Consider the following 17,942-nt stretch of genomic DNA (forward strand, 5'->3'; position numbering starts at 1 on the left):
CCAAGCAATGATAATGACTAAGCCGCCCAGGGCATCTGGGTACCTGTGTGGATATGTTTGTGGGTGCAGCCCTGAGTACAGGCTCTTGTTCCCTGGGGCTGTGACTCAAGAGCACATGGTGACCCTGCAGCCCACAGGCCAGCTGTGACTCTTCAGCCTCCAGCAACTCGCCAAGCCAAACAGACAGTGTTGGGTGTAAATATTCTCTCCCAGAGTGTGCCTGGAACACTGCTAGGCCAGGTGACCTCAGGAGGCCCGAGAGCTGGAGTGGGTTCGCCTCCAACAGTAGTGGCCATGGTCCCCTGCCTTGACTCCCTCAGCCTCTCTGCTGGTGCCTCCTGGAGCCTGGAGATAACTCTCCCCTGACCCCATCATCATACATACCGGGACATCAGACTCAGCGTCAGACACACCGGGATACCAGGCTCAGACTCACGCACAGTGGGTTGTGTCCTTCAAGCTGGCGGCCCAGTTACAGCCATCACAATCAACCAGCCCCTAGCATGCTGGGACAGGGACTGGCGCTGACCTCTGGGGCTCCCCACAGGCGGCTACCCCATCTTCACCTCTGTGCTCCCTCTGTCCCTGGCTGTCTCTGTCCTTATCTGTCCCCAGTCTATCTTCGTCTCTTCTCCCCGTCAGGCTGTCTACCACAGAGGCCTCACTAGAGCCGAGGTGCTGACAGAGAGGGGGTGTGGGGTGGACACTCGGTGTCCCTTCTTCAGCCTTATCGAGAAAACTGAAGTCATTGCTCAGGGGGCTCCGGCTGGAATTTCGCCCTAGATGACCTTGCTGGGTTTGGGGCCTCCGCAGAGACTGCCGGGGTCAGGGAGTCAGGAAACAGGCCCCTTCTCTCTGGCTGCTGACCCTCCACCCTTCACCCTCCCCCATCCCCGAGGCGCCTCCAGCCAAAACTTCAAGTTTGCTGGCTTGCTCCCAGAAGGCATCCTAACAGAGGGCCAGACGCGAAGTCGGTAACCAGACCGGACCAAGGATGCAATGGAGGCCTCCTCAGCTAACAAAGGAAAATGCTAGGAGCCTCAGGGACAGGGAGGTCATATGACCCCACATCATGCTCAAGGCCTGCCTGTACCCCTTTGGTGGGGAAACATTGAGGGACCCCTCATTTGGGCTCTCTGGTCTCAGAACCTGTGGCTCCTTGGGTAACGGACTTCCTAAGCCTAACTTTTCACATCTGTAAAATGGGTAAATCACGTCAACCCTTTGGGTCGGGAAGAGATGACGAAGTCAGGTGGGAACTGCCTCCCGGCAGCATTCGGAGCTGGAGCTGTCCCCACTGACAGGACCCCCCCTCCCCAGGGCAGCAGATCCTCACCAGGCTTAACCCGCAGGCACAGTGCACGGCTGCCACCTAGCGGCCACCCTGCCCAGAAGCGCAGGGTCCCAGGTCCAAAGGGCTCCTGTTCCCTGCTGCCTGTCCCAGAAGGTGACATCACAACTGCTTTTCACTGTTTCCCACGCTGGATTCCACATCACCTTGTGGCAATAGGAAGCTACACAAGTTGTCTGCCCATCAAAGGAGGCTGGGAAGTCCCCTCAAAGACATACGGGGAGTTTTCTACTCCCTAGTATCTACTTGCCTGAAGACTCCCTGAGAGAGATACAAACTAGATGGTGGGATTGGCTTTCTTTAGGAAGAAGGGAAGATGTGTCCCCAGCCTCGGGCAGGATGGGGGTCGATGCTGTTCCCACAGCCAGAGCTCAAGTGTAGGCCAGCACTCGGCTGGAGTCCAGGAGGGCAACGTCCAGGGCATGTTTGAGGACCAGACTTTATAACTGTGCTGGGGAAGTCACCTGCTAGTGGAAGCTCACCTGCGGGGGGCTTTTCCCCTCCGTGCTGAGGGCCTTGGGACACAGCTGCTGAGGGAACATGCGAAGTGCCACTTGGTGCAGCAGGCGCTGGCCAACCCCTAAAAGACAGAGCACCTCTTGACCATGGCACAAACTGTCAGTGGCCCCAAGAAGTCACAAGGTGCAGAAGCAGAGGTGTGGATCCTTAGGGACTTGCTGGGGGATGGCAATGCCAGTCCCTTGAGATCCTCTCGACAGCCCCTTTTGGGACCTGGGAGGTAAGCTACAGGAACTAGGTATTTCTGGGCCTCATTCTGGGGCTATTTGGTTTGTTCTTCCTTGGACACCTCAGAAGCTGCACACCTGCTTGTGGGGACATAAAAAACACCTAAGATATTTCCCTAATTTTCCAGAAGGCTTGCATGAGCAACCTACTCCAGCCACCTGCCAGAAACCCAGCAGAAATCCCCACAGCATGACCTGACCTGGCTTCAATGGAAAGCCCCCTCCATATGACCGCTCAAAAACATTGTGCCCAACAGCATGTAGGGTGCGGGGAGTGGGGAGTCTCCCCACCAGCCTCTAAGGGGCAGGTGGCCATTGTGTGCTGGGGGGGGGGAACAGGCTGGGGACATCATCTGTGCCATGTTGTTCTAAGAGTACACAGCCTGAGTCTATAACCCTTTGAGATGACACAGTGAGCTGGAACTGTCACCAGCTGCCTAAGGAGTTCGTTCCCTTAGAGCCTTGGAGTGGGTAAGGCTCTGCTTGGTTACAGATGGGTTTTGACTTAATTGCAGAAAAGAACTTTGCCCCACCAGCCACTGTAACACTGCTGAGTGGAGCCTGCCACAGCCACGGGCAGCAGAGACTCATAACTGGCCAGAGTGCTGAGTGACTACTCAGTGCTCAGCCCTGAATGGGGCATCTGCTTCAACCCCCACCCCGCCACCCAGGGAACATCATGGAAGATGGGGCAGACAGAAAGCAGGACTGGAGGATGGGAGGAGCGCTATGGATGGGGAGGAGCACTGTGGAGAAGAGGAGTGGAGGATGGGAGGAGCACTATGGATGGGGAGGAGCACTGTGGAGAGGAGGAGTGGAGGATGGGAGGAGCACTATGGATGGGGAGGAGCACTATGGAGGGGAGGAGTGGAGGATGGGAGGAACACTATGGATGGGGAGGAGCACTGTGGAGAGGAGGAGCACTGTGGAGGGGAGGAGTGGAGGATGGGAGGAGCACTATGGGTGGAGAGGAGCATTATGGAGAGGGAGGAGTGCTATGGAATGCTGCTACCTGCACAAGATCAAGTCAACAAACTGGACTTAGCTACAAAAAAAAGGGGGGAAAGGAAAAGGAAAAAGTGGGAGAGAGCATGTTGGGGTACCTGTGGGGAGTGCAGGATGGGGGTTGGGGTGGGTATGATGAAGATACATTATAAACATGTGTGAAAGTAACAAAGAATAAATCAAAATCTAAAAAGGCAAACTTCGTGGAAGGCAATGCTGATGAGTTTACTGGTAAACCAGAGACAAGACACTCGGGGAGGTTCATGGTCCGGTGAGGGAGGGACACACCCGAGTGTAGGGAACCTCAAAGTTGGCTCAAGACACCCCAAGACCAAGTTCTCAGCACAAAGGAGATTTATTTGCCCCAGAGGAACAGAGGGCAGAAACAAGAGAAAAAGACGGATGGAGAGAGAAGGGGAAGGGAGCAAGGGAGAGGGAAGGGAGCAAGGGAGAGGGAAGGGAGCAAGGGAGAGGGAAGGGGGATTTGTCCCGGGAACAAAGGACTCTCTGGATAGAGAGAAGACAGATGTGGACGTAGGCAAAAGGCGGGTTATAAACGTAAAAGGGGAATGCCCGCATTAGGATGATGTGTTTAATTTTGATTGGGCATGTTAATTAGGTGAGCCAAGGGGGCTTTTGATTGCTGGACTTTAATACTGTGATCCGGGCCGTGCTTGCCATAGTCCCTTCACCGAGTGTTGCCACGGCAGCCAGCCACAGACCCGGGAGCTCTGTACATAGGTTCAGGTATTGAGGGAGGCACGAGCTGGTGCAACCCCTTCCCTGGCCCAGCTTTCCTGAACCCCTTTCTTTAACTCCTTTTCTGAAGTTTGCCCTTGAGGAGAAGTCCTGTAGGCAGATGCTGTACACAGCTGGAAATGGTACCAATAGATAAAACAGAGGTCGCCTGGCCCAGAGGGTGGACGGAAGACTGGTTAATCTGGTTAACGAGCCGTGGGGGAGGGGGGGCACTGTTCTACAGCAGGCGGCCACAGTGGTGGAAACTCCTGGGTCAGAGTGGAGCTCAGAACCAGAGTCTATTGAAGTGTGGGTGGGGGACAGGCACTGAAAAGTCAGCTTCCCGCGCAGGGGAGTGCGGCTGCACCAAGGGGCCTCTTCTCCATAGCCCACATTCTCTGTAAACATTGTCTGGGGCCTGGACGCCCTCCACTGGGAACACACAGACACCCAGCAGCCTAGTGGGCAGCCTAGGACAGAACTCCACTGGAGAGATTCCGAAGGTGAGCAGAGGCAGCGGCTGGCCTGAAACCAGCCTCCGAGAGACCACGTCCCTGGACACTCTGGCTGGCAGCAGAGGAGAAACAGAAAGTGAGCCCACAGATGCCACCTTCAACCCAGCTGAGGTGGGGGTGTGAAGGGAGAACTGGGGAGAGACAGACTTCAGATGGGGAGGCGGGCAGGGCAGAATGAGGGCAGCAGCTTGACAGAACTCTCCATCTCCCACTCCTACAGGCTCTCGGGCCCTCTCAGCTGCCATGGAAGAGGCTCCTGTGGGTGCACAGGCCTGGGAGCTCAGGGCCTGCATTGGTGTCATAGACACTGGAAGGAAGGCCGTGTCTGGCCCAGGGTTGGAATTCAGTGTCCACCACAAATGTGCCCACCACCCAAAACCAATGACTCGGAAACCTCAGAAGGGTCAATGAAGGCTTAACAGGAATGAGCAACACTCCATTCAAGCTGGGGTGATGCAAGGCACCCACAAGAGCCAGCAACATTCCTTCCAGTTTTGAAAACACAGATGTCTCCAGACAGTGTCCCCTGGGAGCAAGTGCCCCTGCTTGAGGGCCGCTGCAGGGGAGAAAGAATAGCTGACCAACACCCACCTCCCCACCCTCCTGTATAAGGGGAAGACCAGTATGCAGTCAAGCCAAGACAAAAGCCTGCTTCATCTACAGTAAGAGTTTAGACTCGGTGACCATGTGAACCACAGCGGAAAACCACAGCTTATTCTTGTGAAAGAAAAACTCAGACATGAAGAAAACCTGAGCGGACAGAGGCAAGAAAGGCGCAGGGTAACAGTAACCATGAAGACGCGGGCTCTGGACGTGCCTGGGCTCCCACACTGGTGACTCACACCGAACCTGAGGTCACAGCTAACTTCTTGAGGTCCTGACTCCCAAATCCAGTGTTTTCAGGAGTGTCCCTAAACCACGTCCACATTCGCATGAAAATGAACGTTAGCGAACACACACACACCTCACCATTTTATTAAACCAGTCCACTGGACTAAAAAAAAATTAAAACAAAAACCCATAGAAAACATTTTAATATCTTAGAAAAATTGGCGAAAACTTAAGAAAGTTGAGCATGTTGCACTGTACTCCCTTTAGATAAGAAAGTTGAACATTTTAAATACTTCTTCCTTCTCAATACAGCAGGTCCCCAAACAGGTTTTCAAAATGTTTTTCATTCACAGTTCCTGCAGATAATCTTATCTCTAGCTGTAGGAAGGGCTGATTGCAAGGACCACACAAGGACACTACTGAAGTTTCCTGTAGCTATTACAGGGTGAGGCAAGGGGCTGACGGGCTAGCTGAAGTCACCTCAAGTGTCAGGAGAGACCTGTGGGCATCAGGCACCCACCTAGTGAGAGTCACAGAGGCCACATCTGTGCTGTCTTCTTTATCCACTGTTTAAAAGGACTTTCAGGTTCCAGCCACAGTACTGCTGAAGCCGCGTGCCACCCGGCAACACCAGCTTGCAGACACCTCTGCCCAGCCCACACAGCATTGCACGACCAGGAAGCAGGCAGTATTCGAGGCTGCACAAGTCAGACAGAGATGGCCACAGCAGCTGCAGGCCCTGCCTCTGGTTTAAGGAGGAATGGTTTGCCAGCCAAGACATAACAGTCACTTCACCCATCTCTCCGAGACTCCCAGGCCTGCCGCTGCCATCCTGAGATTTCACACCCGTCCGAACCTTGTGGTTTCTTCTCGTTCTGTCCAGGGATACTCAAATCCCCTGGGGACACCATTAAGCCACAGGGGAGGCCCTGGGTCCCTCAGTCTGACAGCCCAACAGGGCCAACAAGGAAGATGGGTGAGTGAGGTGGACGAGTGACCAGGAAGAAAACCACACCCAAGTTAGCTGCTAAGCTAAGAAGTTCCAGACACAGTGACATTCTGCATACAAATCTAGACTTTATGGAGGCAACTATAAACATTAAATAGAATTATACTTTTATTAAGCAGCCTAAAATCTTAAGAAAAATTTATAAGACTTCTACTGGCAAATGTTTTCCAGTCATGAAAGGTAGAGGTTTGTGGAATTCTATCCAGTCCTTATGTAAATGCCTATCTCCTTATATAAAAGTCTATCTCCAGGCTTGCACACACTGGAATGGCCTCCTCTCTGACAACCCCCCCCCCCCCCCCGCAAGGCTGGACCAGGACACTCGGATTCTCTGCTCTGTTACTGAATCCCACCTTTTCTGTAACTTGGACATCACCTTCCTGTTTTTAATGTAGAACATCGTGGCTGTCTACATCCACTGTGCTCACAGACTCCAGCGAGCGTGAGAAGGCTGACTTACTGTTCTCAATCCCAGACCAGACTAGGGTGCAAACCTTTCTCAATACCCTCAAACAGGAAGCACAGAAACCATGCCCTGCATCACCCACAGAGGAGGGAGAAGCAGACACAGTCCTAGTGAGAGCCACAATCCCAGCCTGGATAAAACAAGGGCTCCATTATCCCGTGACAACTCTACATCTGACCAGCCCACGTACAGCTTCTCACTGCGTCCACACAACCACCACCGACTTCAGTCAACAGCGTTTTTGCTCCTGGACGGGGGGCTGGGGACAGAACGACCAGGGAGCTGGATTGAAACACTGGGCCAGGGTCCAGTCTGCTCTGAGGTGCAGGGAAGGGAATGCAAATGAAGCCTGCCAGGTGCACGATGCTCAGGGAAGCAGAAGCTGGGGAGCTTCACCAACCATGTCTGTCCGGTCTACAAGGGCAGTAACTGGTCAGAGCACCAACAAGGAAGTTGTTGTGACTTGCCACATCACCTGACGGGAAAAGGCAAACAGACCAGCCAATCAGCGGAAGAGATACACTGCCTGAGGAGGGGGCTGACTGAGACCAGCTGCTGCAAGGGCTGTGAAGGTGGCAGTGGCAGTGGCCCTAGGCACACCTGCACCTAAGCTTTGGCCCAGGAAAGCTGAGGCGGTGCTAGAAGGTAAATACAGCGTCCTCGGGACACGGACTCCCTGGAGTCCTGAGGGAAGAACGGTTAGAAGCAGCAAAGCCAGTGTCCTTGTCCTGGGCCTGGAGCCGGACTCCTCACTGATGACTGTGCCTGCAGTGGCCACAGGGAGAGCTGTCACTCCGTGGTCCTCTTCTCTTTCCAGCTCTTCTCTCTCTCCTCGAGCTCCGCCTGGGTGAATGCTGCAGGTCCCCAGTTGGTGATGAGGTGGGGCTTCTTCGAACCTAAGCAACAAGCACACTTTCAATTCGGGACCCCTCCGCAGGACTTTTCTCTTTACTTCACCTCTGAGGAATGCCCAAGAGGGTCCACTAGTCAAAAGAGCTGCAAGATGTATGCAGACAGGTCCCCTGGGCCACTGACTAGGGAGGACAAGCTGCTCAGGAGAGGCTCACAGGAAGCAGCTGACCTTCAGGGTGACTCTCTGCCCCTGTGCCCTGGAAGAGCCCTGGGATTACGAGTGTCCATGCCCTATCCAGGTTTTGATGAGGACCTGAACTCAGAGGCCAGGCCTGTAGAGCAAGACCTCACCCTGGGAGCCACCTCAAGGATAACCTCGCACTTCAGATCCCAAGCCTAGATGACAGGCATGTGCCCCTACCCCAGTCTTATGTGATGTTACGTATACAACCAAGGGCTTTGAGCCCCTAAGACAGTTGCTGTTGCTTTTAATACAATTCAATCACATAAATACAATAGAAAATAATTAGATAATTATATATATAAAATAGTACCTGGTTCTATCAATCGTATTAATCCCTCGTGATGGGCCACTTTGTCCTTCCAACTCTTGGTCGTATTAGTTGCCATCTCTAGCTTCTTTTTAACTCCCTAGAATAAAAGTGGCAGTTTAAGGACCAAGTCGCACAGACTGGCACCTGTTATACACCTGTGGGTGCCCTCGTGAAATGGCCGGATAGCTCCAGGAGGAGGAGCTGTCATTACCCCCACTGCACATTAGCACAGATTCAGGCTCGGAGAACGAAGCCACCTGATTCCCAGGCTCTCCCCAGCTCACCCATGTGTCAGTCCACTGCCTCTCTGCCAGGCCTGCCCTTCCCCAACCTGTCTTGTTGCTGTATTAATTCTCTCACTAGAGCTGGCAGTCCCAGCTTCAACAGTAACAGGTTCTGCAGGAGGAAGGGGCTCCTCTCTCTGCCCTCACAGCATGGTCATGGTGGTTTGGATGAGAATGGTCCCCATAGGCTCAGAAGTTTGAATACTTGGCCCCCAGTTAGTGGAGCTATCTGGGGAAGGATTAGGACAGTGACTCTGTTGAAGGGTGGCCTTTGAGGGTCAAAAAGACTCAGGCCATTCCTGTGCTTTCAGATGAAGATGTGGGTGCTCAGCTGTTCCGGCCTCCGTCCTTCCTTCTCCCACCCCACTCTAACCACTGAAACCCTAAGTTCAACTGAACGCTATCTTTATGAATCCCCTCCAGTGAGGTATGACCTGCCCGGGGTGCTCCATCTGAGGGTGGAGCAATGGCTGCGGCCTACAGCTGCCATCCCGTGTGCCCAGAGCTATTCTACAGCTTGGTGGGGACTCTGTCAGTTTGTGACTGTGTAAACATCCCTGCTTATACTCTCCTATAGTCCCTCAGCGAGACAGACGCCTCCATCCTCTGAGAAAAAAACAAAACAAACAAACAATAAATCCAACTTCCTCTTTCTTTTCTCTGCTCAACAAGAAGCTTCTAAATGAACGCTAGGGTTCTGCTGTTTGCTTCTGCAGGCAGAGCTGGGAGCAGAGCCCACCCACCCACACCCCAGCTGTTTCTAAGGAGCCAGGCACAGGCGTACGTAAGTCCAGCCACCTCGTACTGCTCCAGCGCCTGCTTGCGCTCAAGCTCCAGCTGTTCCAGCTGCGCCATGGCCTCCTGCAGAGCCTGCTCCTTCAGGACACGCTGCTGCTCCAGCTTCTGCTTCTCTGCCTCTGTCGTCTGAATGGCCTGCTGCTGGGCCAGGTGCCACTTTTCCAGCTCTGCCCGCTTAGAAGACTCTTCCTCCAACAACCTACAATGCAGAGGACACTTGGGGTCACATCCTGCTGGAGACCCCCTTCAGAAGACAGTCATCTAGTTCCCCCCCACCCCATTTTTATAAAGAGCCTGGGAGCCAAAGGACTGTCTGTCAGTTAGGGAGCAGCCTGCATGTCCTGCTCGAAGTATCCTTAGTCCTGTCCTCTGTGAAGGGAAAGGCCACTCCCTTGCCAAGAACCGAGCCAAGTGATTCCCCACTATTGCACACAGAGCATGTCGGTGCCATTGGCAGTCACTCTTGAGATGAAGAAGCGGGCCTTAAGTCATCTACCTGCCAGGTGGCAGGGCCAAGCTCTGCAACTTGCCTGGTTGCTACATTAAAACACTCCTTCATCTACTAAAAGCCTATTACCAGCAACCCAGGAGGTACTAGCCCCTCGTCACAGATGAAGCTATGTGTCTGCAAGGGCACCGCACAGGACACAATGGACTTGAACACAGATGTGTGACACCAAAGTGTTAGCGCAGCACAGCCTGGCTTGGATCAGACAACTGCATTCGTGTTTAAATAAATACACCAACACACAGCCCAAACCCAACTCAAGATGCAGACAGTATGGTTAGATGCCGGCACAAGTCTAACAAGGAGTCAAGTCATATGGCAGGGCAGCCACTGCCACTTGCAACATCTGCTCTACAGGGGCAGCAAGGAAAGAGGCAAGGACCACACCATCCCTTCCGGACTCAGAATACCCCCTAGAGATACATTTGGGCTCCTCAAACTCTCCTGGAACAGAGCGTCCACCACTGAGCCCAGCACTGCACACAAGCCTGCTGTGCAGTCCACTGCAGAAGAGCCCGCCATGCACTGTACTGCACGCAAGCCTGCCATGCATTCCACTGAGCCCAGCATGCACAGGAGCCCGCCATGCACTCCACTGAGCCTAGCACTGGAGATGAGCCCGCCATGCACTGTACTGCACAGGAGCCCGCCATGCACCCCACCGAGCCCAGCACTGCAGACGAGCCTGGTGGCAGGGGCAGCGGTAGTGCCAACACCCATTGCCTGTGTCCATGGCAACCCCAGGTCCATCCCCCTTGTTCCCTGCCACTCTTCAAGGCTTGGCCACCTTCCCTCCATGGGACTGGGAACTATTTAGGAAGGCGCCCATAAATCATCTTCCTGCCTCCCCTCCTCCAAACTGGTTTCTGTGGTGTGCAGACTAACACTTCCACTCTTCTGTTTCCCAGCTCCCTCATTTACAGAGAAAGGGATCAGTCAAGCATGTGTGCATGCCCATCATCCCACACACTCAGGAGCCTGAGGCAGAGGGATCACTCGTGAGCTGCCACACGGGTGCTGGGACCTGAATCCTAGCCCTCCACAAGAGCACCAAGTGTCCTAACCACTGAACCATCTCCAGCCCCTCTACTTGTTCTTCTGATGTTTTCTTGGCCTAACACTATCATTCCAGCCTTTCTCTCAACATCTTCTTAATTCTGTACATGCTCTATCTTCCCCATCTGTGACGAGATACAAGAACAGAAAGCTGCACGCTGATGTCATGCTAAAACATGATGTCTGCCATATCTAACCTCATCCTCCCTACTCTGAAGCTGGCAACCACCCTATGCTACAGATCAAAAAGCTAAACGTTCAACACAGTACAATGCTACTTTAACTTCAGAGACAGAAAGTACCACGAATGGAAACTAAGAAGCCACACCTCACCTGTGAACCCAGGCCCTAGCTGCCTCCAAACACGTGAAAAACACTGTAGCAGCTCGAAGGGAGGCAGCAGTGCGCACCACCTCACCAGGTACAACAGGGATCCTTACAGTCATCCAGAAACGAGCCCCAGGGCCAGAGCGCTTGCCCAGCTTGTACAAAGCCCTGGGTTCAATAGCAGTAATCCAGTACTCAGGAGGTGGAGACAGGAAGACCGCTGCACCTCAACAGCAAGCCTAAGGACAGCCAGGGATACATAAGACACTTTCTCAAAAATAACAGTAATAATTCCCTGGGCACTCAGCCACCTCGCACGCGCTGGGTGCTGCCTTAGCTGCTGGGAACGTGAGGAAGGTCAGACTTGGCTGCTGGGAACATGAGGAAGGTCAGACTTGGCTGCTGGGAACGTGAGGAAGGTCAGACTTGGCTGCTGGGAACGTGAGGAAGGTCAGACTTGGCTGCTGGGAACGTGAGGAAGGTCAGACTTGGCTACCTGGGCTTCTCACACGGGCCTCGCACACAGAGCAGAGCGGCCTCAAACTCGCAGTCATCCTCTGCCTCGGTCTCCTGAGTGCTGGAATTATAGACACACACTACCATGCCTGGCTCAAATCTAAACCTTTATTTGTTTTGTTGTTGTTGTTCGAGACAGGGTTTCTCTGTGTAACAGCCCTAGTGGTCCTGGAATAGCTCTTGTAGACCAGCCTGGCCTTGAACTCACAGATCCGCTCGTCTCTCCTTCCTAAATGCTGGGATTAAAGACGTGCACCACCATCGTCTGGCTCAAATCTAAACCTTTAATGAGTAAAGTTAATGAAATAGATTATGACTCAGCTTCCAGAACTTTCCAGTAAAATGTTAAAAGTTTGCTTCTGAATTTCCTACCAGATAAGAATCAAATTTATACTTTAAAAACCAAACTTTTAGCTGGGCAGTGGTGGCTCACACCTTTAATCCCAGCAGTCAGGAGGCAGAGGCAGGGGATCTCTGATTTCGAGGACAGCCTGGTCTATAGAAGGAAGGAAGGGAAAACAAAAATGAAATAAACAACAAATTTCAAGCAAGGTATGGTAGTGCACACACCTTTAATCCCAGCACTGAGGAGGCAGAGACAGGCGGATCCAAGAGTCTGGACCAGTCTGGTCTATATATCAAGTTCCAGGCCAGCTGAGGCTACATAGTGAGATCATGTCTTAAGAAAAAAAAAAATCAAAGATCCATACGGTCTTCCTGCCAACCCTTCTAATCCATTTCTATTCCTCTGTGCCCAGGTGCAGCCCCTGCAGCCTCACCTCACTTTCTGTCTCATGGGGGAACATGATGAGCTGCTTCCTGCCCTGTCACCATGCCTTCCCAGCAAGAATGGCGAGTCCATTCTCCCTCTGAACTACAAGCCAAAGGAAACCCCTTTCTTCCAAGTTCTCTTATCATTATCAAAACAAAAGAAAAGTCCCCGGTGCAGCAGGAGTTGCCGTCCACACAGGAGAGCTGAGGAGAGCTGACTCCAGCGTCCACACGGGAGAGCTGAGGAGAGCTGACTCCAGTGTCCACACGGGAGAGCTGAGGAGAGCTAACGTCAGCGTCCACACGAGAGAGCTGAGGAGAGCTGACTCCAGCGTCCACACGGGAGAGCTGAGGAGAGCTGACTCCAGTGTCCCTTCGAGACTACTGAGACAGCGCCTTCCCCATAGACTCCGTGCACAAAGGTAATCTATAAACTTCGGCACAGAACAAACATGTCTAGTGTCACTCGAGAGTGCTACTCTTTGGAAGTGATGAGATTCACACCTTCTCCCGAGTGATCTGCTAAAGCCACTGTCAACAGCACCAGCGACTGCTCCACATTGCTGGCTGGGGCATCTGTGCAATGGCTCTCTCTCTCCTTCCACCTTTATGCGGGCTTCATGAACTGGACTTGGGTTACCCGGCTTATGCAGCACGTGGCTTTATCCACTTTATCGCAATGGCCCCAAGTTAATTTTTTTCAAATGATAAATTTGATGTCTCTTAATCATGCTTTATGTGTGGCTGCATGCCAAGGGGCACATGTGCAAATCAGGCAGCAACTTTGGGGGTTGGTTCTCTCCTCCCACCACCTGGGCCTCAGGGATCAAACTCAGGTCACAAAGCTTGAGGGTGAAGGCCTTCACCCACTGAGCCAACTCACCAGACCCGTCACATTTGACAAACTCTCTTTTCCAGTTTATCTTTCTAATTTTAGTATTTTAAAAATTATCATCATGTATATGTGTGTGAGTGTGTGTGCTATGGCGTGAGTGTGCACTATGGCATGTGTGTGCATGCTAGGGTGTGAGTGTGTGCACTATGGGTGAGTGTGTGCACTATGGGTGAGTGTGCGCTATGGCATGTGTGTGCGCGCTAGGGTGTGAGTGTGTGCACTATGGGTGAGTGTGTGCACCATGGGTGAGTGTGTGCACCATGGGTGAGTGTGTGCACCATGGGTGAGTGTGTGCACTATGGGTGAGTGTGTGCACTATGGGTGAGTGTGTGCACCATGGGTGAGTGTGTGCACCATGGGTGAGTGTGTGCACCATGGGTGAGTGTGTGCACTATGGGTGAGTGTGTGCACTATGGGTGAGTGTGCGCTATGGGTGAGTGTGCGTGCTATGGCATGAGTGTGGGGGTCAGTGGACAACTCTGTGAGTCAGTTTTCTCCTTCCACCTTTACATGGGTGGCAGGACTGGAACTCAGGACATCAGGTTTGCTCAAGCATCTTTTGCCTGCTGAGCATCTCATTAGACCTTTTCTTTCCTCCCCAAGGTTTGAACATCTTCTGCTTCTCCACACGAGGACTGAAAGCTGTACATTCCAAGTGCCCACCTTCTGAGTGTTCCCTTACTCACAGAAGGGAGGGGCCATAGCTCACAGCCCAGGTACATCGCATGAAGCAGCAAATGGGAGAACGGGCTAAGCCAGGCCAGCTCCTCATCCCTCCGGGTTTTGCTTTGTCCTCTCCGATGTTACAAAGACCCAAAGCAAAATTTTTCTCTGAGAATATGAGTATCACAGTTGTAAACCTGACTTTAAAAGACCAAGGAGGCGTGAATCTAGTTTCAAAGCTTTTAAAACCTGGATTTCAAGTAGTAGCTACAGAAGAAACGGTGCCAATCCCACACTGCCAAAGAGAAAGTGTGTTTTCCCTCCTTATCCACAAAACCTCTGCCACGCCGGGCCTGAGGCAGCTCTGTCTCTGCACCAAGGTTGCTCAGGACTGGACTCGGTGACAAAACCAAGCTTCTTCCAAAGCTGATCTGGCTGACTGACATTCTGGAATAGAGTAAGCACACCACAGCCAACACAGCCAACACACTGCTCTCAGGCACCGGGCCTTCTCTAGACCCCAAGCAAAGGCTTCTGTAGCCCAGAAGCCAGCCCGACATCCAGAGTCTCCGGACTCCTGCCAGTGTTACAACCCAGAGCAAGCAAAGCCAACGAGGGCGGGGCTGCAGAGCAATCTCCACCTGGCCTGAAGCTTGCGCACCGTCTCCTCATCCTGCCGGGCCTGCCTCTCATCCTCAAGGGCCTCCTGCAGCTTCAGGTACATGTCTTCCAGCTCCCGAACTCTCTGCAGATATTGCTCCAGTTCCGAGGACTTCTGGGCAACCTGCTCCTCCATCTGCTGTCTGATCTAGAGGACGAGAGGATTGTGGTCTTGCTTAAATGCAGGCAACTTCTTCCCCAGTGCAAGGCGCCCATCCCACCTCTACCCTTGACTAAAGCTGGGGGAAATTTAAAGTGTAACTTCTCTTTAAGGTCTTTTCTATTTTAAAGCCAAAACCTCTTTACCAAATCTTAAAGAATGAGCCTTTGTGCAGGCAGAGCAGCTCATGGGCTGCAAGTCCCGCTGCCTCTACCCCCTTCTCCATCCCTGGGCACCAGTATCTTAGCAAGTGTATGGCTTCCCCTTCTGGATTGAAGAAGTTTAGTCCCTGTCTTAAAAAAATAAAAATAAAAGAAGACAGGGCTGGGGAACAGCTCACTGGTAGAGTGTTTACTTAGCACGTGTGAGACACAGGGTCCATCCCAGGACCCTGACACACACACGGTCACACACTTTGGTGTATGTCTCTACAGTGTATAAACTCCATCACTGTGTTCTCAGGAGAACCCGAGAGCTCAGAGAATGACCCAATGTTGGAAGCACACATGGATCCCACGTGTGCTCAGGGAGAGCACTGAGGAAGGGAGCTGGGAACCCTCCATACACCACACTGCCTTCCTCAACACAAACAGGAATCTCAGCTCTGAGCATCCAGTGACCAACAGTACCATCAGACCACATCCAGGCATGGGCTCAGCACGGCACCGCGCCATGGGAGATGTGTGCTCCAGGAACCAGCTGACTCCACAGAGCAACCTGGACCTTGGCAAGGCCAGGACGACAACCAGAGCCCTGAGGTCTCCGTGTTCACTTTACTCATTATGAGGAGAAATGCCATGGATATAGTTTATGTTCTTACAGCTAGTCACTGTCCAAACCAGAAGTCTTTTGAGAATGAAAAGGACTCTGGTTAACAGTCGTTGCGGGATGACAGGAACACCTCAAAGCAAAGAAGACATGTAACCACACTAACCAAGCATTTATGCATGCATATGATTCTGCGCAGGTGCCCATCCTTTCCCTCTACCCCTCGGATGCACAGAAGGACTGAACACCTGCACAAACACACAGCTCCCCCACCGCCACCGCCAGTGGTAGCAAAGCAGCTCAGGGTGGCAGCCAGGCTTCCCTCAGTACATGCAGCAGCCTTACCAGCTTCTCCCGCTCCAGCTCCGTGCTGAACCTGGTCTGTAGCTCCGCTTGAGTCTGCAGGCGTTTCTTTTCTTCATCTGCGGCACGAGATGCCGCTTCCTCCAGTTTCTAATCAACCAAAACCCGTCCCCAGAAAAGCAGGATCGTTACAGTGGAAGAGATAGGACAAGGATCAGTCAATAGAAATTAAACACAATCTAGGAGATACACTGGGACGCCGTCACCTGCAGCTACACTCGGACAGGGACCTAGCTCGGGGCCCTCCGCGTGGTGCTGTCACCTCGCACACTATCCCTCAGGTTCAGCTCCCAGATGGCTGCCACAGGGAGCTTCCTCAACCTCCACCAAAGAAAACCCATGAGGAGCTGGGGTTGTGGCGGCTTGCTGGTCGAGTACTTGCCCAACAGGCACAAGGCGCCATAGTTGATCCCACCCTCAGAACCAAAATACAAATAAACAACAAAAACCCTGAAAACAAAACAGCAGCAAAAGACAATCCCCCGGATCTTAGAGCCCCTCACTCTCCTGGGCAAGAAGGAAGTGCCTGCCACTCCTGGCTGCTAAACCAGGGACAAGGGCGCCCTCTAGAGGATGCTCGCAGCCCAGCTACAGAAAGCAGGCCAGGTCACCAGCGTCTCTCTCACTTGTGGGCAAAAGCTCCAGAGGAGAAGAAAACAGAGGTAACAGCAGGCTGTGTACTCTTCCTAGCAGCAGAGGCTCTTAAAGCAGGAGTATAGATCCAAGAGATCTGTGCTGCTGTCTCCACCCAAGCTCACACAGCTGACAAGCCTCCTGCTTCAGCCTCCCAAGTGCTGGGTTGCAGGTATGTGCCGTCACACACGCCCAGCCTTTGGTGCAACTTTTTGCTCTTGGAAGAAAGTAGGCTCTGTGGTTCTCACCAAAAGAAAGGACTTTGTTATATAAGATGTACAAACCTAAGGTCACAGTTGAATACAATAAAGGAGGCTGGCAAACCAACCAGACGAGTTAAGCCGGGCAGAACCAGAAAGGCCCGGCTAAGCAGAGCCCTCAAAGAGTAGGAACAAGTCTCAAAGGCCAGCCTTGAGAGGACACTGGCCTGAACTTAAGCCCAGACTGAACCTAGTTAGTTCAGGGCACTGCAGAAAACAAATCAAACACCCAGAGATCGGTGCCCTCTGGCACTTAGGGGCGAGACAGCTTAACACGAGAGAAGGAGAGCACTTTGGGGTCACTCCAGGTGACTGTGGCAAGGCCTACACACGGCTAAGTCTCTGAGGAGAGGGTGGAAAGGCCACAGGGGTCCAGGAAACAGTCCAGCCAAGCCACTGAATAAATAGCCCAACAATGACAAGCTGAGGGCAGGGGTGTCAGGATCAGCATCCTTAGTTCCTATAACACGTTATCTTCTAAAACAGCCAGTTTCCAACTAAAAAAAGTATGAGAAACAGGAAAGTGTAGCCCGTAAGTAGGAAAAAACAGTCAACAGTTACTGCCTTTGAAGAAGCCCAGGGCATATCCACAAAGCCGGTCCAGTAAATACGCTGAAGAGAATGAAGGGAAGTCCCGGTTAAAGACACCGTGGAAGGAACAACACCTCATCGAGCAGGGAATGTTAATCAGGAGGGCAAACAGAGATGGCCGGACTGCGGTGTTAGAGAACTGAATGAAGCGTCTTCCAGAGGACCAGGGCTAGCGCTCGGCTGGAGAACAGCACAGCGTCGGAAAGCCAGGGAGCCAGGACTCTCCAGCACCACAAAGGACAGGTGTGCTGCAGCTGTGATTTCTGAACTTGGACGGTGAAAGCAGGAAGAGCAGAAGTTCAAGACCAGCCTCCCTAAGTAGAGAGTAGAAAGCTAGCCTGTGCTACAAGACCTTTTTTGTTTGTTGTTTGTTTGTTTTTTAATCAACTAGAGAGGCTAAACAATCTATTTGGGCTTCAGAAGACTCCACTAACATGATCCTCAGAAATCATGCAGTCAGAAGAACAGAAAAAAACAAGAATAAACAGCTTCAGAGAATGCAGGCACTTTATGTACGATATTCTGTCCAACAGAATATAAGGAAAGAGTGAACGGGAAGAAGAAATATTTGAAGAAATAGGTTGAACCTTTAGCCAACATAATGGGAAACCTTGGTCCATGG

At 52.4% G+C, this 17,942-nt stretch overlaps 1 protein-coding gene across 1 annotated transcript in view; it reads right to left on the reverse strand.

The window, feature by feature from the left end:
- Nucleotides 1-6,285: 6,285 nt before the first annotated feature.
- The window catches only part of Swap70 (switching B cell complex subunit SWAP70), a 62,471-nt gene continuing 50,814 nt past the window's right edge, over nucleotides 6,286-17,942 (reverse strand). Inside the window, exons 8-12 of the mRNA XM_041667081.1 lie at nucleotides 15,819-15,926; nucleotides 14,527-14,693; nucleotides 9,150-9,348; nucleotides 8,068-8,164; nucleotides 6,286-7,557 (exon numbers count right to left, since the gene is read on the reverse strand). Coding sequence (XP_041523015.1) covers nucleotides 7,451-7,557; nucleotides 8,068-8,164; nucleotides 9,150-9,348; nucleotides 14,527-14,693; nucleotides 15,819-15,926 — 678 coding nt within the window. The 3' untranslated portion in view covers nucleotides 6,286-7,450. The remainder of the gene's footprint in view (nucleotides 7,558-8,067; nucleotides 8,165-9,149; nucleotides 9,349-14,526; nucleotides 14,694-15,818; nucleotides 15,927-17,942) is intronic.

This window comes from Microtus oregoni, unplaced genomic scaffold (genome assembly GCF_018167655.1).
Source record: "Microtus oregoni isolate MIOR12 unplaced genomic scaffold, Mior012 000016F_ref0000370, whole genome shotgun sequence".
Taxonomy (NCBI): domain Eukaryota; kingdom Metazoa; phylum Chordata; class Mammalia; order Rodentia; family Cricetidae; genus Microtus; species Microtus oregoni.